General features: G+C 36.5%; 2 protein-coding genes across 2 annotated transcripts in view; one reads left to right on the top strand and one right to left on the bottom strand.

Annotated features, from left to right (window-relative positions):
• Positions 1 to 7187, top strand: part of LOC107708808 (ethanolaminephosphotransferase 1-like) — an 11875-nt gene extending 4688 nt beyond the window's left edge. Inside the window, exons 2-10 of the mRNA XM_016513126.1 lie at positions 33 to 101; positions 750 to 858; positions 1624 to 1698; positions 2875 to 3137; positions 3735 to 3843; positions 3967 to 4015; positions 4158 to 4338; positions 4478 to 4660; positions 5343 to 7187. Of these exons, the coding sequence (XP_016368612.1) occupies positions 33 to 101; positions 750 to 858; positions 1624 to 1698; positions 2875 to 3137; positions 3735 to 3843; positions 3967 to 4015; positions 4158 to 4338; positions 4478 to 4660; positions 5343 to 5408 (1104 nt within the window). The 3' untranslated portion in view covers positions 5409 to 7187. The remainder of the gene's footprint in view (positions 1 to 32; positions 102 to 749; positions 859 to 1623; positions 1699 to 2874; positions 3138 to 3734; positions 3844 to 3966; positions 4016 to 4157; positions 4339 to 4477; positions 4661 to 5342) is intronic.
• A 7625-nt stretch (positions 7188 to 14812) lies between these two features.
• The window catches only part of LOC107708771 (hormonally up-regulated neu tumor-associated kinase homolog A-like), a 16767-nt gene continuing 9120 nt past the window's right edge, over positions 14813 to 22459 (bottom strand). Inside the window, exons 3-10 of the mRNA XM_016513079.1 lie at positions 21404 to 21459; positions 20750 to 20888; positions 20474 to 20601; positions 18317 to 18452; positions 18010 to 18187; positions 16971 to 17054; positions 16641 to 16872; positions 14813 to 15570 (exon numbers count right to left, since the gene is read on the bottom strand). Coding sequence (XP_016368565.1) covers positions 14813 to 15570; positions 16641 to 16872; positions 16971 to 17054; positions 18010 to 18187; positions 18317 to 18452; positions 20474 to 20601; positions 20750 to 20888; positions 21404 to 21459 — 1711 coding nt within the window. The remainder of the gene's footprint in view (positions 15571 to 16640; positions 16873 to 16970; positions 17055 to 18009; positions 18188 to 18316; positions 18453 to 20473; positions 20602 to 20749; positions 20889 to 21403; positions 21460 to 22459) is intronic.

The following is a 22459-nucleotide window of genomic DNA, read 5'->3' as shown; positions in this document are numbered from 1 at the left end:
TTTTTTTTTTTTTTTTTTTTTTTTTTTTACAGTACAGTGCGGTTGACTCCAACCCCCTCTCTATCTACGTCATGCACCCCTTCTGGAACTCGGTAGTGAAGGTGAGAGTCACGACTGTCGTTTTGAATGTTACCAGAATATAAAAGGGCATCCAGTCTCTCATATCAGATAAAATAATAATAATTTATTATTATAGATTAATATTTATTTGTATTATTTAAATGTACTATTTAAATGCATTTATTTTATTTATATAAGTGGATGCATTAAAACTCAAGGCTGTGAATATGACAAACAGCAATATTTTATTAATTTTCATTTTAAAATTGTGTATTAACTATACAGTTTTATCAAATTGTAATATTTCTATTTAGTAATTTAGTCATTTTAAAATTTAGTATAGCGTTTTATTTATTTTTGTAATTAGAAATTTAGAATTTTAGTATAGCATTTTATTTTTTAAATTTATTCATATTGTATATTAAAATGTTTTTATTGCATGTTATTTTGTGTTATAAAGATGCGTTTATGAAAATGTGTTACTTGTCTGTTAATCTTTATAAAAATATTTCGAATCCATGAATGTATAGAGGTATTTTACATGAAAAGAATAACATTACGTTGTGTTTTGCTTTCATTGAATTGCATATATGCAACATTAATGAATGTTCCATCTGGCTCTGATTACCTGCGAGAAAGATCTGACCATTTGCAGCTTGCTAATTTCTCTCTTTCTCGCGCTGTCTCAGATCTTGCCCACATGGCTTGCCCCAAACCTCATCACATTTACAGGGTTCATGTTCCTGGTACTCACCTTCACCTTGCTGTCCTTTTTCGACTTTGACTTTTATGCCTCAGGTGAGGTCAATAAACTGCGTGTGTATGATTGTTTTGGTTTTGATGCACTAGTGAGAGGGTATTGTGGGTAATGCTCTCTTTCTCAAAGCTTAGAGACTTTAACACATTTGTTATGATTACAACAATAACCAATTAATGATTATGTGCAATGATAAGAAAAAGGTTGTGTAAGTACATTCTTTTTTTTTATGTTCTTTATAAGGATCAAGGTCTCACTTCCAGCTCATCATTCTCTCAATTATCAGCTAACCATCTGTTAATACACAGCCACACCTGTGCACATAGCAGCTCCCTCACATATACACACACTGTACATTCAGTGTTGTGGAGTAAATGATTAAAACAAGTTCTGTTTAAAAAAAAAAAAAGTGTTGGTGCTAGTAACAAATCTGATTCCATTAGGTAGTAATGAAGACAAAACATTTTGAAGTCAGTGTTTTTCACTGATATGTAGCATTGAAAAGTTAAATTCATTCTTCATAAATGAACTAAAAATGTAGGTATTTTTATGGGTATATTTTATAGCAATTCATTTAGTTTAATGCTGCTGCTTACTATTTTTGGACTTATTTTAAGTGATAAATTATTACATTACATAATTAATTGAGCGCATTGTTTATGTTATGTATTGTGTGTATGTTTCATTTATGTAATTTGTTGTGCAATTTATTGTATATTTTCAAGTTTAATGCTGTTATCCTAATTGAGATTGTACCTACTCACAAATGGCATTGATTATTTGGTGGGTGTTGTTTTGTGGCACAGGGGAAGGCTATACACATGTGCCAAGCTGGGTGTGGATAGCTGCTGGTTTGTTCAATTTTCTGGCCTATACCTTAGGTAAGTGTTTTTTTGTTTTTTTTTAAATGGTACTAATGTTAATTGACCAATCTTCTGTCAGATAGTGGTCTTAATCTTTCTGAATCATTTTGCAAAATCAATTTATTCGTGTGTAAGTCACATTTTTGCTAATAGAGTTAAAAGATTGTTCAAGTTGTTGTTCAGAACATTCACAATTCTCATTAACACTGCAAATACCTGTATGATATTGAACACGCACCTTTATTTAAAAAGCTAAACATGAGCTAATTAAAATAATGGCATTTGATCTTAAAATGAACAAAATGCTTATGGAGCTGTGCATTTCAGTAGTATTGTTTGATTAATATTATCAGCAAAACAGACAATATGTGACCCTGGACCACAAAACCAGTCTTAAGTCGCTGGGGTATATTTGTAGCAATAGCCAAAAATACATTGTATGGGTCAAAATTATTGATTTTTATTTTATGGCAAAAATCATTAGGACATTAAGTAAAGATCATGTTCAATAAAGATATTTTGTAAATTTCCTACTGTAAATATATCAACTTAATTTTTGATTAGTAATATGCGTTGCTAAGAACTTAATTTGGACAATTGTAAAGGTGATTTTCTCAATATTTAGATTTTTTTTGCACCCTCAGATTCCAGATATTCAAATAGTTGTATCTCGGCCAAATATTGTCCTATCATAACAAACCATACATCAATGGAAAGCTTATTTATTCAGCTTTGAGATGGTGTATAAATCTCAATTTCAGAAAATTGACCCTTATGACTGGTTTTGTGGTCCAGGGTCGCATATTAGGTGTGTTAGGATTCATTTATACTAGAGCCTAATGCACAGATCTGATTTTGACACAAATCTTATTTTTAGTCCCACATGTGTACATTTATAAACCTACTGACGTGTGCTGTATACTTTAATAACTCGCTAGCCCTTTAACCAAGAAGGACATTTGACCGTAATACAGCCACAGAAGACACATTTGCATATGAACACAGCAAATTTGCAGAGGCTTGCTTTTTAACACTAGTTTAAGGGAAGAGCTGTGAACATTATGTCTAGGATCCAGAGAATTTCTGAAACATTATGTGAATGTGGTAGCAAGATTGGAAACATGTTTGTGTGGGAATGTGTGTATGCTTGCATATATGACTTTGAAATATATTTTGTTGTGTGTGTACATGCAGATGGTGTGGACGGCAAACAGGCTCGGAGAACAAACTCCAGCACTCCACTGGGTGAGCTGTTTGACCACGGCCTGGACAGCTGGGCATGTGTGTTCTTCGTCGCTACAGTGTACTCTGTCTTCGGACGGGGTGAGACAGGCGTCGGAGTGGTGACGCTGTATTATCTGTTATGGGTCGTCCTGTTTTCCTTCATACTGTCCCACTGGGAGAAGTACAACACTGGGATTTTGTTCCTGCCCTGGGGCTACGACATCAGTCAAGTGGTATATTTTTCCCTTAAAAATAAACTAATGAAAAGAAAATGTTTTTTATAAACTATTAAAATATTGCCATAAACTATATATATTATGCAATATTAATATTATATTAGTAATATGTAATATTATACTAAAATATACTAATGTATAAATAATTTTACTTGTAAAATTATTTATTTTAATATTAAAATTGCACTGTCCTTCAAAAAATTTGATCAAAAATACAGCAATATTGTGAAATATTACTATTTAAAATAATTGTTCCATATATATATATATTTGTTTTTCCAGAAAGTTAGTTATTTTGAAATATAAATCTTTTGTGACATTATAAAAGTTTTTATTGTCATTTTGTAAACAATGTAATGAATCCTTGCTGAATAAAATCATTAATTTTAAGTATTAAGTAAAAAAAGAAATCATACTGACCGCAAACTTTTGAGCAGTGGTGTATTTTAAAATATAAAATAAAAAAAAATTCTTGAAGGTAGAATTTAGTTTCTGTATGTCATACACAGCACATGGAAACTTTAGTGATACTTGAATGGAAATACATTTTACAGTTTGTATTAATTAATGTCTTTTTTTCCATCTCTATACCAGACTATCTCTGTCGTGTACATAGTAACAGCGGTGGTTGGTGTGGAAACATGGTACAAACCTGTTATTGGGAATGTTCATTACAGAAATCTCTTCACTGTTATGATTGTTGGTGAGTGAACTCTGCCCCGTCATTGGCAGTTAATACTTCAAATGCTGCGTTTTCATTCGCTTTTAGGCCAAACTTGCAAATTAAAGGATGATCTGATTTCCTCATTCATTTTTTTTTAAACAGGTTGTTTATTTGTTGTAACACTGCCAATGAGCCTCTACAATGTCTTTAAGTAAGTTTCATTCCAGGCCTCTTGTGCCTTGGACTACATAAAAAAATTATTCATACTGTGTAGCTTTCTGATTCTCTATTAAATATTGTATGCTTTGGAACAGGGATATTTGTTCTCACTCTTTCTCTCTGTATTATTATAGGGCGTACCGTAATAACACCCTGAAGCACAGTTCGGTGTATGAGGCCTTGTTGCCGTTTTTCTCTCCTGTCCTCCTGTTTGTGCTGTCTACACTGTGGATCAGTCTCTCTCCTACAGACATCATCGAGAAGCAACCCAGAATCTTTTATCTCATGGTGGGAACGGCCTTCTCCAATGTTACTGTGAGTGTACTCTGTCCTCTAGCTCTCTGCTGTAGATAAACAAGTTGTGCAGCCATGACAATGGATGTCTTTCAGTTCCATTTGAAACATCTTGTCAGATGTCTGCTCCTGACAAGTTTTCTCTCTCTCTCTCTCTCAGTGCAAGCTCATTGTATGCCAGATGAGTAATACTCGATGTAAGCCACTGATTTTGTTGTTGTTGCCGATGACCGCTGTGGTGTTGCTAGTGATATCTGGGACTTTGCAGAATGGTGAAATTATCGTCCTTTACATATGGACCGCCGTAGTCATCCTCACTCACATACACTATGGAGTATCAGTTGTGAGTAAAGACACACAGACTGCTCATTAGTTCATTAGTCATGAAGAATCTTTTAATTTACTTTAAGATGGTTATATATTAAACTAATAATAATAAATTGTATGTGTATATATATGTATGTGTGTGTATGTATGTATGTATGTATGTATGTATCTGGAGAGACCTAAAAATGGCTGTCCACCAACGTTTACCGTCCAACCTGACAGAACTGGAGAGGATTTGCAAGGAGGAATGGCAGAGGATCCCCAAATCCATGTGTGAAAAACTTGTTGCATCTTTCCCAAAAAGACTCATGGCTGTATTAGATCAAATGGGTGCTTCTACTAAATACTGAGCATTTTTCAGTTTTTCTTTTTTAATAAATCTGCAAAGATGTCAACAATTCTGTGTTTTTCTGTCAATATGGGGTGCTGTGTGTACATTAATGAGGAAAAAAAATTAACTTAAATGATTTTAGCAAATGGCTGCAATATAACAAAGAGTGAAAAATTTAAGGGGGTCTGAATACTTTCCGTACCCACTGTATATATACATAACTATCCTAACTATTTATTCAAACTATCCTTTATTCAACTTTTTGATATATTATAATAAATATGTAATTATCTTTTGCAACAGTCATGTTTTTATGCACAAGCACACTTAAATATTTCTCATTATGGTCTTCTCTCTCCCTGTGCAGGTGAAGCAGCTGAGTGATCATTTTAACATATACGCTTTCTCACTAAAGAAACCCAATTCGGACTGACAAGACGAGGAAAAAATCGGCCTGAAGGCTGCTGAGGTTTAAGCAATCTCAGCATGCTCTTCAGCTAGCCGACTCTCACCAATCACCAAGGAGACACAGCTAACAACAGGAAACCAAATTGTACTGACTAAATGCGCCGCCTTATTCTGAGGATGCTGCTCAATCAACAAATGAATGGAGCTGCACCACAGGGTCCACTGATCCCTGAGGCAGAGCTGTGCCGTGGGGCTCACAGAGCCCTGAGGCAGAGCTGCACCACAGGGCCCACTGTGCCCAGAGGTGAAGCTGCACCATAGGACATATTGGGCTCAGACACACAGTTACACCATGGGACTCAATAGCTCAGAAAAACAGGACCCATTGAGCCCAGGACCTACAGTGCCTCGACTTGCAGCTGTGTAACAGAGCCCATTCCTCCCAGAAAGAGCTGTATCGTGTTGCTCGCTCCGAGCCGAGACAGTTTGGTTGTCTGGTATCCGTGAAGCTGGGGATTTTGCTTGTTTCCTAAGGAAATGTGCTTTTCAGCTGAGATGCTAGGAGCCTTGAACGGTTAATCTCACTTACATGCTCTCAGATGAGTCACGCGCAAACCACATGATGATGAATGCACACATATGATGTGATGAATGTCTTCAGCTTATTCGATTTGAAGATTTTATTTACATTTAATTTTGGCCTCAATTGCTCAATTTGGGGATTTTTTTTTTTTTCAATAAGAGGCATTATTTAATTGTTTCTATAATGGACAGTATAAGCCGACTGAAAAGAGTCTAATTTTCAGTTAATATGAAACTTATTTATATGTATGAGGGAACAGGGATGTTAGATGCTTATTTAAATCTATGGTGCTTTTGCTGATCTCTACAATTATACAAAATTGTAATAATGACATAAGACAAATTTAAGCAACCACAAATTGTTATCTATAATATCACACACCGCTCAAACCACAACCTCATCTGACCAATTGAATTTGTATAACTCCTGCAACTGGGATATTTGTTTGTTTGTTTTTGTTTCCTTTTTACATTGGTGATGGTGTGGCCGCGTGCCGATTTTCAGTTTCTTCCGGTTCTCTTTTTGTTTGCTTCACTAGTCGGCTTTTATTGAGTTTATTTGTGCTTGAATGAAGAGTGCGCTTCAAACCCTGACCAGGAGAGGGTGCACTTGGAGTGAGCGAGTCAAACCTCGCTCCGTCTATAAACACGATAAAAGCACTAGTCTGTGTGCCGTCGACATGTCCGTTAAAGCTGCAGACTGCAGGTGTCATGGCCTGCATCAAGCTCATTCCAGCATTTAGTCTGTTTTTATGTTCTTTTGTTTCGTTTACGTATCTTACTTTCTGTTTGGTGGACTGAGGGGCTTATATACCGGTAATAGGATTTTTATTTTATTTTTTACTTTCACTGGTTGTCTGAAGTGTGTTGTGTGAGTTGTATGTGTAAATATATGGATGAGTGAGTGTGTGTATGCGCATATGTACTGTATGTATATATGTGTATGTTTTACACTTATACACTCACTCTGGAACCTCATGCCTCCATATATCATGTTTCTCTGAGATGAGACCCGATCGATTGATGTTTAAACATGTACAGTCTATTCATGTTGTTATAACATAGTATTGTTGTTCATCTTTTATTATTTTATCTTCATAATATAATGGGATGCATATTTCTTATCCTCCAAATACCTTCTGTTTCACATGAATTGAGAAATGACATGGATAAAGAACTTATACTTTAACTGCTATATCCCAAGTAAAGTCATTCTTTGTTATTATGTCAGTATCTAATTATTGTCCAGGAATATATTATTTGTTAAAGAATGTGCGATGACAGTCATTTCCAAGGGCACTCCTGCAAAATTTAGATCAGAAAGCTTTTAGCCAGCAGATGGCGCTTTTTTTCTTTTTATGCAGTAGAACGTCCTATTTTTGCATAGTCTGATGGTAGTGCCTCTGAGGGTCAAATTCACTTCGCAAATCAGCACATTTTAAGTTTTTTAGTGCACAGAATATCAGAGGAGGCTGCTGTCAGTGTGGCTGCTTGATGTGTTTTGTGTGTCACTTTTATCATTTTTAAACTAACACATTTAATAGTTTAAACTAACTATTAAATGTGACTGTTTTGGTTGCAGGAGGACTCTTAACAAGTGCTGTATAACTGCATTTGTGTGATGCTTTGAAGAACAAGCAAATGTAAAAAAATTTTTTTTAAATTTATTTATTTATTTTTAAATCTAAAGTGGGGTGAAACCTCTCAAACCTCTGCATATTGTCAAACCAAATCCAGCCATGTTGTAACATTATCGTGTTGTGCTGCCCCATTAAATGTAAGTGTATCCACGGTATCATTTTGTCCTATTGCAGATTTTGACACCCCAGTCCCAGGACAGGCAGGATTTCACTCAGAGGCACAGTACATCATCTGTGTTTCAGGTACTGAATAGTGCACCACCAATGTTTTGTTTCATGGAATTAACCCTTATTGTGAAAGATAATACCATTGCATTGCACATTTTGGTAATTTTTCTTTAGTTAATGCACATATATTTTTTTGAATATAAAAAGTTGTATCCCAATAGAGAACATGCGAAATGTGAAAGCAAGTTTTGAGAGAACCGAGTAGACATTGTGCCCTTCCGCCTCATTCAGGAGTTCCCCGACTTTTGTCAGCCAAACCCCTTAGACTTAAAATATTTATTTGAAGTGAACGCTCAGTAATTTAACAATCTTGCATTAACTTATGTTGGTTAATGACTAAACATAAAACATTTAGTGTTTTTAAGCAAATGTTTTATTTTGAACATTATTTACAAATTAATTTTTACATTAAATTTACAAAACTTTTTTGTTATATTGCCATTTGAACTGCGATATGATTAACTTTCATAGATGGACTTTAAAGTGGACTCAATTTAGTTGTGATAGTGTCTCAGTCCACATTATTCACACTTGTGTTTTTAGGAACCAAACTATTAACAATAATAGTTAAAATTTTTATTAACTAATTTATTTCTGTCTTCAGTGTTTTATAATTAGTTTAAATTGCAATACTGTAAATTAAAAACAATGTGATACTGTTACAATGTTTTATTTGACACGCATTCATGTCTTAAATTCTTCTTTCAAACCTTCAAATTCTTGAGCTTTTAATGTTTCACATTTCAGCAGAATACTGGTGAAATGCTGTAAACCTCTATCTAAAAATGTTGGAAATTATGTGTACATTGTGCTTCCAAATGCACGTTAAACTCAGCACATGCAGAGATGCATTTTGCTTCATTTACTGTGAACTCCGCTGCTCTGACAGACACTGAAAACATCACGAGCTGCTGGATTATACAATAGCCTATAACAGTTGTGAAATTTTGCACGTATATGTGTGCTTTGACTTTTGAAAAGAAAAGGAAAGGAAAGGACATGGCATGTGGCCAAGTATGGTGTCCGACTCTAACCATTAGGCCATGACTGCCCCCCTAGCAATCTAGGTAAAATTTGTATATATTATGTCTGATTAGCTCTTTGATGTTCTGTGAAGTTTCATGATCCTGAGATATTTACATTTATGCATTTAGTAGAAGCTAGATGCATAACTGTAAATGTAAATTTACGTTTAGTCTAATGATTCTGGGATGTGTTTACACCACATGTAAATCATTTGGACTAGTTCACTTGTGTGTGTGTGTGTGTATAATATAAATACACGCACAGAGATGGATAGATAAATGTAGATCGATCTGTTACAAAAGTGTTAGCAGTAAGCATTGATCTTGTAGTTTGACTTTAGTGAGCTTTGACATTCCACGTGTAGTTTAGCCGCCAAAAAGTGTTGGTGTGATGCAGTCCAGAGTGACAGTTTTTATTATGCTTTGTTTTAAACCATATTTAGTAACTATATGCATTATTGAATTGCTTTAACACCCGTGTTGCAATGAGACGGGATAGTCCTGGTCTTTAACTGACAGTTAATGGGAGGTTGCATGAATTAAACAACGACAGCGTCAGTGTAATGTTCCTGGAGCGCAGTTCGTTTTGTACGAGGCTGACCCGGTGCCTCGAGCGGGACCGGGAGAGCGCGCTCAATAATGCATGTACGTCATTAGAAACCGGAGAAGGCCGGTGTATAGCCGTTATTTCCTGGGAAACGCGAGTCAGGGCGAGGTGCTGACAGTCCAGCCTCTGACGCACCTCAAGTTACACAGAAATTTTTGAATTTGAAGACGTGTTTCCCGCCTCGTGCGCTAATGCATGTAGTTTTGCTAAATTTTACCTGGGTTACTGTTAGCCTGTGGTGGTACTTCTGCTTCACCCAGAAGCCCCGGTGTTGCGCCGAATTCTGCACCCCTGCCAGATTATGCACCCCCTGAAGTCACTACCTGATTGCCTAATCCCAACCCCACCCCTACTCCTAAATTTACCAATACTAGGGGGTGCATAATTTGGCAGGGTGCAAATTTCGGCACTACACCGGCACTCAACTTTTATTCAACCCGGGATTAACGGCGCGTACATCAGTGACGATAAACTCCAGGTACGGTTTAAACGCCGCGGACCCTTCAGTTCACCAAAGCACCATGTGGGCCTTTAAAATTCTCGTGCTATTTGATCGCGCCGGTGTTTGCTAAACAAGATATGCTGGTTTAACATAGTTACTTCATGCCTGTCAACCCTCCCGTTTTCCCCGGGATTCTGCCGTATTTTACCATTCTATCCCGCTATCATCCCGTTTAAATATTTTCCCGTATTTCTCCCGTATTTTTAATCTTTCTATTAAAAAAAATCCCACTGGTCGTAGGCTATTTACATTCGCTTCCGGTAAAACTCCCATAATTTGTATGGGCCAAACCTCATTATATGAATAATCACGACAACAAATTCCAAGGTTGTCCAAGTTGCCAGATCTTGTATGAAACGTATCTTTCTCACACGATCGACTCGTACAAATTTCAACCCATTTGTCCCCTCAACTTGGCAACCTACAGCCCAGTGATGCTATTGATATCTGTGCAGGGAGTACCGCGGGAAGGAAACAATGATCACTGGTAGAAATAGGAGAAGACTAAGGTGGTGCTCCAGTGAAAAAAAAAACTAAATATACATGTAAATGTATATTTACATGTACAATGAGATATAGCTTACACTTCAAAAAGGCTATTTAAATGATTAAATATGAGCGCTGCTGCCTCTGCAAGTTTCTAAGTCGGGTGCTGCGCTGCTTTGTTCCCTGCGGTTACTGGGGAAACGGCTATATTCCTGGCGAAAAGCGCCACCTGCTGGCAGAGAATGAATTTGCATTTTAGACCAAAGCCAAAAACGACCCTTATTTTTACGCAGAAAACACGCAGTTGTAAATGTGAACTGGTGGATCGACAATAAGATAATGAATTATAAAACTCTAAATATATAGCCTACACTAAGATATTTGTTACTAAATGAATATAATTGTTTGATGATTATTATTTAAATGAATATAAAAAGAATAGAATTTAAAAAGTTACTTTTGACTCCGCCCCTCCCCCCTCCCGTCCCGTATTTTGGTACCCAAAATGTTGACAGGTATGAGTTACTTATCAAATTAGACATTCATTGAGGCATTTAATTCTAGATTATTATACATTTTCTCACATAATTGTTTAAAATCTTGATATGCAGGCCTGAAAAGTCATGGGAATAGGCTATAATTATTCTTAGAATTATTTCTAATTATATTCAAAGAAAAATATGTAGAAAACGTTAGTCAGACCAGTAAACACAAACTCTTGGAAAAGTAGCCTAAGTCCAGTCTATAATGTCCCAGTTTGACTAATGATTTATTATATTTGGTGTTAGGCAAGTTTGGGCTTGTTTAAGGCAAGACTGGGCTTCACAGGTTCCTGGTCACATTGACACACGCCACTGGATAAATTGTTATTAACATTCCTGAAGCTCAAACAGTAGAACATGGCGCTTGCAACGCCAAGGTCGTGGTTCAATTCCCAGAAAAAGCACAAAATTATAAAAAAAAAAAAAAAAGAGTAATGTATACTTTAAATGTAATGAGAGTTGCTTTGGATAAAATCATATGCCAAATTAATTGACTGCAAATGCAACTCTCTCCGTGGAATAAGAATAAGAGATGGGACGGGTTTATGTTCTGTTCCTGGCTGTCTCGTGGGTTTAATACATTGACGTGATCTTCCCACGGAACTGAGGTGATGTGCCTCTTCATCACTGGGTTGCTTGGTACAGTAAGATACCCCTGTAGCATCCTTCTAGTTAAGTCACTGAGGTGGTACATATTAGTTCTTCTACTCTATGGTGTGTTTAATTTAAAGCGGAGACCGATGGGATTATCTTGGAGGTAATGGTAGCACCCTGGTATTGTCCAGACATTAGGTCATTGGTCTATTTGAGGTCAGACCACTGCTTGATGTATTGCTGGACATGTTCACATACTTGGACATGTAAGATACAGTTAAAATGAAAGTTATTGCATTATATTGCAAAATATTCAACCAAGTGACATTTATTTCATAGAAATGTATTTCAATCACTCATAAAAAAGAAAGCTGGCATGTTCTACATTATAAAACAACAGACATATTGTTTAAAATGAATAATGAAATGCATATGAACAATTTGTAGTTGTAAAAGATTAATAGGTCAAAGATGTTCCGTCATATTAAACACCTGTATGAATTTGAGGAGAATTGACACTACCCTTCAAATGTTTGAGGTCAGTAAGATTTTTTTAAATTTTTTTTTTAAAAAGATATTAATACTTTTATTCAGCAAGGATGCATTAAATTGATCAAAGTGACAGTAAAGACAATTTCACAAAAGCCGTTTTCAACATTGATAATTACAAATTTGAACATTTCATTCTTGAGAACAAAATCAGCATAATGGAATGATTTCTGAAGGATGTGACACTGACGACTGGAGTAATGGCTGCTGAAAATTCACAGGAATAAACATTTTAAAATAAATTAAAATATAAAAGTTATTTTTAACCTTAATAATAGTTTTAACAATTACTGTTTTTTTTTTTTTTTTTAATCATCCTTTTTTTCAATAAAGCTTTCTGGACGGTAGTGTACATTTACTAAAAATTATCTTGACCTCAAAATGGGTTAAAAGTATTTTTTCAAAAAGGCTAGACATGTGAAGTTAATTTGGAGAAAAGAGCAGATTTGTTTGCAGATGCCACTTGGTTGTGTTATATCGTTACCTAATGCAATCAAATTCATACAAAACTGTTGACAAAAAGCTGGATTATATAATCGCAGGATACTTTAAGTGTCTGACTTGGCTCTTTGGGAATTATGTGGTTACAAGTCTGAGTTGAGGTGCAGACATGCCACACTCACTTCGGATCAATCTCTCTCCAGCACACATATCTATACACGCGCACACACAAAGGCCAAGCCCCCTCAGCACCATATCGTGTACCAAAACAAAGTGTTCATAATTCATGAGCTCCTCACCATCTGAAAAGAGGGAAAGATTCCTTTACATGTCCATTATTCAAAACCCTTCTGGCCATTGGGGAGCAGCCGCAACACAGTTGCTCATTTAACATGCACGTTACAAAACACACACACCCTTAAATTAGCCTAATTAGATGTCTACAATTAGACGAGCACTCCAGTATTGTGTATCCTGTCAATTTATTTGTAAGATAAGTTGTAAAAACTAAAAAAAAAAAAAAAACGTACCAAAATTACATTGCCACATTCCTGAATAATAGTTTACAAATTTATTGTACTTTTTAAGCATCAAACAAAAAGCTAATATAATACTTCAATTATATTAGCCATATTCCTCACAAGCTGGCTTATGGATCCTCATCCTTTGGCACCGACTGGCATAGTTGAGTGATGCCATTGAGATGCATTCATTCAGAAAGCGAGAAACATGATAGCAGCTTAAAACCTACAATAGGCGTCAGTCAAATCCCAACCAGACAATTAAGAAGTAACTATCAAGAGTAGTCAAATTGGGACCAAGGGATTAGGGTAGGAAAAAGAATGGAGGGCAAGAGGGGAGGTAATGGGATCAAGAGATGTTGATTTAAATATGGTAGCATATCAACTCTCATTCTTCTTCCTGAAGCAGATAGCGTATTGTCAGTAACTGGCATAATGTTGATTACCACAAATAAATTAGAGTGAGGCACTTACAGTGGAAGCGAATTTAGGGCAAAACACTACAGGTGAATAAGGTAAAGATTTTAACTTATAGAAATTACCAGTTTATTAATCACAGTACTTACACAGAAAATTGTTATGAAATGTTATGTTTAAAATAATGCAAATAATCTGTGCTAATTTTACATTTCTCAAACAGAAATCTGAACATTGAATAAAGTCATGTTCGAAATTCTTGTTACATTTTGTTAATATATTAGAGTTAAAAAAAATAGATATCCAAATCCCTCTCTATAAAAATGTTTAAATCACTCCATAAATCGCAAAATATTGTCAAAAGCCAGAAAAAAGTACAGTTTACCATGTTTTTAGGAATACAATTTTATATAAACCAGGCGGATGATATATGAACAAACTTCTCTGCAAAAACCTTCAGAATATAGACAGGAATAAAACTGAAAAGTTGTTGAGTGTACTGAAATTGAGAAAATGGCCTTTAAACATGGCCATGATTAAAGCCCAATCCCAATTCTATTTTATACCCCTTCCCCTTGTCCCTTGAAAGCTTACATTTATGTGTCTTTTTGTTCGCTCGGGCAGCCATGTTGCCGCTGAAGCCGGTTTACGCTGAGATAATTCATCCCCCTTCGTTTGAAGTGTGGTCCCGAAAAATCTTCGTTTGAAGGGCTGTCTGGCCCTTCCCCTTCCCCCTACCCCTCCAACCAAAAGAGAATCGAGACACCCCTACCCCTTCACGTGAAAGCGCGAAACGGAGGGGAACGGGGAAGGGCTAAGGGGTAGAATTGGAATTGGGCCTAAGTGTCAGCTGCTGATTAGGGTATTGTTTTGTTTTATATTGTCTTGTTTTGTATCATATACTGTATTATTTGTATTTTATTTGTCTTTTTACTCTGTTGTAGTGATTTGGGTGTGAGAAAAGCACATTATAAATAAAATGTAAACAAAACATTAAAAAGATATGTATTGTCATTGAAATCTACAGATGCAAACAGAGTGTAGTAATATAAACACTGTATTTTTGTACTGTATTTTGAATACTTTCTTTACACTAGTCTGACATGTTAGGGATGCAAAATTGCCCAGTGCATAAAAAACTATGGTTTTGCCTGTAGTGTCTTGCCTTAAACGAGGGATGAATCAAAAGGATTTGTTTTGTGGTAATCAGCATTATGCCACAAATGCAGTCGACTGAACCTGACTTGTATTGAACCCAGCATTTTCCCTTTGGGAAGGCCTCAGATCCTAAAATGTCACCCGAAATCCATTCGGAGTATTTCTGTCTTTTTGTCAGATTTGTTTAGTAAAGCAGACGGAAGCATTGGTAAGTTGAGGTCCGTGACTCTGCACTGTATAGCTGTTCGCAACTGTACAGAGTTTCTCTTTGCTGTATTACTGGGGATACCGATCCCTCCTCCCCCTCCCGTTCCGGTGTTCCTCTTCTCCTTTGCATGTCTCAGGTTTTTAATGACGAGAGCTTGTTGTCTGTGAGATGGAAACAATGGCGGTTTGGACCCATTTACTAAGAAAGGCGAGGAGCCTGTGTCAAGTGCTGTGTGGCGCGTAAGACCGACCCAAGTGACTTTTCTAGGCGTGGCTTCCTTCAGCGTTCCAGTGTGACGTAGTCGAGGTAAAGGGGAGCTTTGTGTTGTGCTTTCCATGGCGCTGAGTTGGCGAGCATTGAAGGTTTTCTCTTCAATGGCCAGTAATACATCCTTAAAGCGTTGTCCCATTCTGGGAGAAGCCCCTTTCTCGGAGTAGAACGTCTGCAACTTCTCGAACTTGTCATCAGGCTGATGTTCATATTCCAGCGCTTGATATTTGTCAGAGTAAGCCAGTCTCAGATCTTGTGGTTTGATTGATGTTTTCATTGTCTGGGAGTTTCTAGAGGTATCTATAGTTACAGTGGCATCACAAGGGGCGGAGTCACAGAGTTTGGTTCCACTCCCCTCTCTGCAGGAACACTTAGGCGGTGAGACACAAAGCATCTCCTTCTCACCGAAAGTTAAGACTGAAATATACACAGTTACAAATGCTGTCAGCTGAGTATGCATTGTATGAATTTTTAAATTAAACCAAAGTTTTAATAAAGTATGGGTCCTAAATAGGGTGACCCATTTGGCTACAGGACAGTAGATGTGATTTTGTGGGACAGTGCGGGACATGTGTGTGAGAGATAAATGTACTACTATTAGACTATGTAAATATTGATGATGACTGGACGATAACATGCTTTAAATCATCATAAAGAAGCTTTGTTAATGATGACCAGCTCTGTGACTGGCTCTTAAGTGATTGCCCAGGTTCAAGTGATAGGGCACAATGTAATTTACTTCACGGGACCTATTCAGGTTATGAATTATTATTAATTAAATGAGTATCAGGCTAGTAGGTTAAAATCACATTTTATACTAAACAAAAATCTCCTTAAACAGCCAAAAAAAGTTTGTTCCTTTATTAGACTATGCAAACATTAAATGTGTTTTACTGGATTCAGTGCATCTTGAGTGCCAGTCATTTTTTTGTTGTATCTGGCAGCTTTGAGCAGAACGTTCTTATCCAGTACATGTCTAGAAGTCCTGGCTGGTGTAGCTGTATTTAACAACTTTTTAAAAAAACCTCTCTACGAATGCATTGGTTGGTTATTTCCTCCACTCTAGCTAGAACATGAAGACATGAAGATTTATTTTCTTTCTTTTTTTAAAATTCTATAAAATACATCAGTAATACCCCAATTGTAATTTTTAATGTCTTGAAAAAAGGTTGCTAAATAGGACTACAGAGGTTGTCAGGGACTTAAACGGCTTTATGCCGAACAGGTAAACTCATCTACTCACTCAAACTTTCCAACTTCTAGATTTTAAGATGAAAAAGCCTGAAAGAGTTGTCTTAGTGGTGGTGATGTTGAAGTTGTACAATCGTGGTGTATTTTGTTTTTTGCCTAACTTCCACTTTTTACTTCTGACAATTGTATTTAGGCTTCAAAATTCAGAAAAAGTTTGTTAATTGATTATCTGGTTGGCCTACAAAAATACACCATCATTGCAGCACTCTCTTAGTGATAGAAGAAATGAATATTACCCTTAGGAATCAGCCCATCTTGTGTCTTGACCAGTATGGCAATCTCATTAGCTGTATCCATGGGCAGGGAGGAGGGGGACTCTGCTCTGTCCACTAGGCTTGGCTGCTTCGGTCTGATGGTCTCCGCTGTCCTTTTCGTGCCACTCTGGGCATCTCTGTCCTGTGACTGGCTCCTCTGGGTCTTACTGGCCTGCCTTGAGCTCCTCTCATTGGCTGCGTCACTCTGAGGAGACTAGTGAAGAAACAGTTTGTTAAATGTTTTGTGTTTACATGATCATTTTAGACACAAAATGGAATTCTTGGATAGAGACGTATAGCTGGACGGTTCACCTGCTGCTGACTCTTTGCACTTGCATTGCTTCTCCCTCTTGACAAGCCCTTGTTCAGAAGATTCCATTCACTGTTCTCTTCTCTCTGAGGACAATCATTGACATGTTAGCAGTGATCCAAAACCTAACAATTAGTCAACCTAGAAGGCATCATAGCATGTATTGTGATCCATTTTCTCCTCCAAGATGTAGGACAAAAGAAATGCTGATAAACACACTTGTATTTAAGGATGCATCAATTTTAAAATACAGATTTTTTTTCATGTTATGGTTAATAAACTGATAAATTATAGATAAACAGATAAATGGTTTGATATTAAAATTCAATATTATATTGTGTGAACGTAAAAATAAACTGCTAAAAACTCAAATTAATCATTGCTAAAAACTAAAATTAATCATTTTAAATGCTATAAGCGAATTTAGGCATTACAACATTATATTGTATGTATGTTGAGATTTGATAAAGATTACATTTAACATTATTAGTATTAATTATTAGTATTTTAAAGATTTTTGAAATTTGATATTAAATTTAATATCCAGTATAGGCTGACATTGACCTATGTTGGGAAAAAAACTAAATATAAAATAATTTTAAATATAAATATAAAAATATTGACCTATATCCAATGTGATACTGATATACACTACTGTTCAAAAGTTTGGGGTCAGTAAAAGTCCTTTTTTTTTTTAAGAAATCAATCCTTTTATTTAGCAGGCACATTAAATCAATTAAAACTGACAGTAAAAACATTTATAATGTTCTTTTGAATTTTCTATTCATCAAAAAATCCTGGAAAAAAAACATGTATCACAGTTTCCACTGAAGACTGGAGTAATGAAAAAAATCAGCTTTGCCATCACAGAAATAAATTATTTTAAAACAGAAAACAGTTATTTCAAATTGCAATAACATTTGACAGTATGACAGTTTTTACTGTATTTTTGATCAAATAAATGCAACCTTGGTGAGCATAAGAGACTTTTTCTGAAAACATTAAAAACTTTATGCATAAATCAAGCATGTATCATTTTACCTTCATGGTCCTCACTACTTTCTGATGCCTGGTGAGTTTTTTCAGCAGTAGATGGTAGCAAGCCAAAATGGTTGACGGCTTGTTACTGATGACAGTGTGGATGATATCAGATAGACCATAACCTAGAGATTCAGTCATGTAGTTTAACACGGCTGTATTCAGATCCTCAGGACGCAGCCTAAAAACGTAACAAAGAACCCACTTATACAGATATCAGGAAATGCTGAATTGATTTTTCAAGATGTTTGTGTCTTTTTGTGCATCTTTATGTCTGTTCCTTAGAATTAAGATTTCATTTTACAGGTACCTGTTTTTATGAGTGACAGTATGAAGGGGTCTTTTGGCATAACCCTCATTCAACCATTTATCCTCCATTGCTGCTTTTATTGTTGGCCTTTTTGCTGGTTCTGGCTCCAGGAGAGACAAGACAAACTGTACAGCCGCTAGAGAGAAATAAAGAACGAGAACACTGACATCTTGACACAGCTAAACGAGTCTCAAAACTCTGTTTTAACCTTACAGAGAAGATCTCAACACTGATTTGTCAGAGGAGTGAGTGTATGTGTGTGTGTCCGACCCAGACTGAACTTCTCAAGGTTTCTCTTACAGAAGGGCAGATCAGATTTAAGAAGCACTTTGCTCCCCTGTTCCACCTTCTCAACCTGGGGGGGAGACTCTACAGATCAGAGTGGCAGTTTGGCACAGCGCTGGCTGTGTGTGTGTGTGCACTGAGGTGAGGGTAGTGTTTGTGTCAGCAGACAGTGACGATCACATTTACTCATTCACTTAGAATGCCATTACAGGCAGCCTCAGGATGCCAACAAAATGGCATACCATAAGCTTCTATGATAATTCATTTCCACCATACTTTATCCACAGCACTGAGCATCTGTACCATTAAATGTTTCCTTCACTTTGATGTTCTTCTTTTTAATAAACAATGTATGTGCTGGTTCAGAGAAACAACAGGTAATTCACCATACGTAATGTACAAACTACGTAATGATCTAGTGTAATCTGCAACCCAATTGGGAAGCCCGGCTGGGTTCTCTTCCACTAGCAGACATTTTGCATCATCATGTTTGTAGTGCATCTTTTTTTGCGACTGGTGAATATACTCTGTTATTAATATTCATGATAATTAATATTAATGTGCTGGATCAGATGATCTCACAATCTGATTGAGAAGAAGACACTTTGAAATGCACCACTGCTCTCCACACCTTTTATCTCTCATTCTTTCTAATGCTCTCTTTCTGTATCTCGTCTTGATGTAGAAACCTTTAGGAATAAATCTTCAAGTATATGAATATGTGTGGGGTCAGTAAGATTTCTTTTAATATTTTTGAAAGAAGTTTCTTATTGTCATCAAGGTGGCATTTATTTGATCAAAAATACAGTAAAAATTATTTATTAATTTATTTAAAATATAAAATATGATATATAATAAAAATTCTACAATTATATTATATAGTCTTTACTGTGACTTGGATGTGTGTAAATATATATATATATATATATACAGTATGAACACAGGTGCATTTTATTGATGGCGTTTTGAATGCACAGAGATACCGTGACGAGATCCTGGGGCCCATTGTTGTGCCATTCATCCACGACCATCACCTCATGTTGCAGCATGATAATGCACGGCCCCATGTTGCAAGGATCTGTACACAATTCCTGAAGCTGAAAACATCCCAGTTCTTGCATGGCCAGCATACTCACCGGACATGTCACCGATTGAGCATGTTTGGGATGCTCTGGATCGTCGTATAAGACAGTGTGTTCCAGTTCCTGCCAATATCCAGCAACTTCGCACAGCCATTGAAGAGGAGTGGACCAACATTCCACAGGCCACAATCAACAACCTGATCAACTCTGTGCGAAGGAGATGTGTTGCACTGCGTGAGGCAAATGGTGGTCACACCAGATACTGACTGGTTTTCGGACCCCCCAATATAGTAAAACTGCACATTTTAGAGTGGCCTTTTATTGTGGCCAGCCTAAGGCACACCTGTGCAATAATCATGCTGTCTAATCAGCATCTTGATATGCCACACCTGTGAGGTGGATGGATTATCTCGGCAAAAAAGAAGTGCTCACTAACACAGATTTAGACAGATTTGTGAACAATATTTGAGAGAAATAGGCCTTTTGTGTACATAGAAAAAGTCTTTGATCTTTGAGTTCAGCTCATGAAAAATGGGGGCAAAAATGAAAGTGTTGCGTTTATAATTTTGTTCAGTGTATATATATATATATATATATATATTGCTCACATGAAGAAAACTGCTTAATAAACATATTAAATAATTTTATAATGAAAATGCAAAAATGTTTCTGTGAGGGTTAGGTTTTTGGCCATTATTTAAAAAACTAATAAACATTATTAGGTCAATAAAAAGTAAACGTCTTTAGAAAGTCAATGGAAAATTCAATGGAAAGTGTGTGTTTACTTTACCTTTGCTGATGTCTGATGGTATCGCACTGATTTCTCCATTCACCATTTTCAGATGAAGCTGCTTAATATTGAAGGGCTCCACCGTAAATGGCAGAGTGCCAGTCAACATGGCAAACATGCTCACACCCCTACACATACACACAGAAACACATACACAATCTTCATCAACTGCCAGCATTAAAAAGAAACCCATCTTCATTTAAAACAAACAAACAAAAAAAGTTAATGCATACTACATACATATGGAAGACATCCACATATACTTTGTGTACTCACACAGACCACACATCCACTTTAGGCCCGTATTTCCTGTGGGCCAGCAGTTCAGGAGCCGCGTAAGCAGGACTGCCACACTGAGTGTTCAGCAGCTCCAGAGAGAGAGAATCTGCCTTCAGAGTGTTACTCAGACCAAAGTCTGCACACAAACACACTCATATGTTAGTGTACATGCATACATTATACATTATATTGATACAGAAACTTTAAATAGCAGACTATATGTAGACTAATAATAAGTAGCTTTTTTCTTTCTTAGACATTTTTGAAATTAGGCTTTAAGAATAATATACAAATCATACAGATTTCAGAAGCCTTCAATGAAATATGTGAATACAAGGATGAAGGAGACAGAGAACCATGGAACTGACTCATTCAGTCACATCACAGCAATTATTATGACCATATCATGAGTTGTGATATTCCTCATTTGTAAGTCGCTTTGGATAAAAGCGAAGCGACTTATTGTAAATGAGATGTGCCTCCTGTGTGCTTACGTTTGTTTACACTACTGTAACCATAATGGTTGGTCATTCTCAGAGGTCAAAGGTCAAGCTACTGATGTATTACAGTAGGAATGCTTTGACAAAAACTTTCCTCAGATTAAAAGATGTACATTTATGTAAAAAGGGTCAAACGGCAAGACACACGCACCTACTATCTTAATGTTGCTGTACTCATCCAGCAGGAAGTTCTCAATCTTCAAGTCCCTAGTTAACAAACACAAAATTCACAGATGAAGGAGGTTAGTTAAAAAAAAAAAACATACAGTAGGGTAATTCTGATACCACACTCTAAACTACGGAGCCCCTAAAGGGACATGTTGGTGGAAAAAAATTCGGGGTGGGAGGAAATTTTTTTTTTTGCGTTCCCTCGAGAAACATTGTGTTCCCTAGCAAAACTTTTGCGTTCCCTAGCAAAACCAGTTGAGTTCGGACAAACACTTCCTGTTTACTTTACAGCTTGTAAGTTAGTGGTTCATACAGCTCGTACGTTCACAATGGAGCGGTTCATAGAGCTTTATTTTAATCTTGGACTCAAGTTCACATACAGTCAGCATTGTTTATAGTTTAAGGCACGGTTTCGGGGGATTCTAAAATGCTTAATGTACTATAACAGTGACATTGGAGGCACAATTTGCTATTAATAAATACTATTAATACTAAAAACAATTGTAATATTAATAACCTTATTAGTAGCATTACTATCAGTAAAGCAAACATACACTCGTTTTCATCCTTCTCTCCACTCTCTGAGGCAGAAGTCTCTAAACTCATCCTTTCCAATCATCCTACTACTTGTCCGCTTGATCCTATTCCATCTCATCTTCTTCAAGCCATTTCTCCTGCCGTTGTACCTGCACTCACTCACATCGTTAACACATCCCTTCACACTGGTGTTTTTCCCTCAACATTTAAACAGGCTCGTATAACCCCACTTCTTAAGAAACCCACTCTTAACCCAACTCTTTTAGAGAACTACAGACCGGTTTCCCTTCTACCTTTCATTGCAAAAACTCTTGAATGAGTTGTGTTCAACCAAGTCTAAGCCTTTCTCACACAGAACAACCTCCTGGACAGCAACCAATCTGGCTTCAGAAGTGGACATTCGACCGAGACTGCCTTGCTTTCAGTTGTTGAAGCCCTAAGACTGGCAAGAGCGAATTCCAAATCTTCAATACTTATCTTGCTGGATCTGTCCACTGCTTTT

This window comes from Sinocyclocheilus rhinocerous, unplaced genomic scaffold (genome assembly GCF_001515625.1).
Source record: "Sinocyclocheilus rhinocerous isolate Xijiao unplaced genomic scaffold, SAMN03320098_v1.1 scaffold1406, whole genome shotgun sequence".
NCBI classification, from domain to species: Eukaryota; Metazoa; Chordata; class Actinopteri; order Cypriniformes; family Cyprinidae; genus Sinocyclocheilus; species Sinocyclocheilus rhinocerous.
The sequence above is the reverse complement of the archived record's forward strand: the minus strand, read 5'-3'. Positions and strand labels throughout refer to the sequence as shown.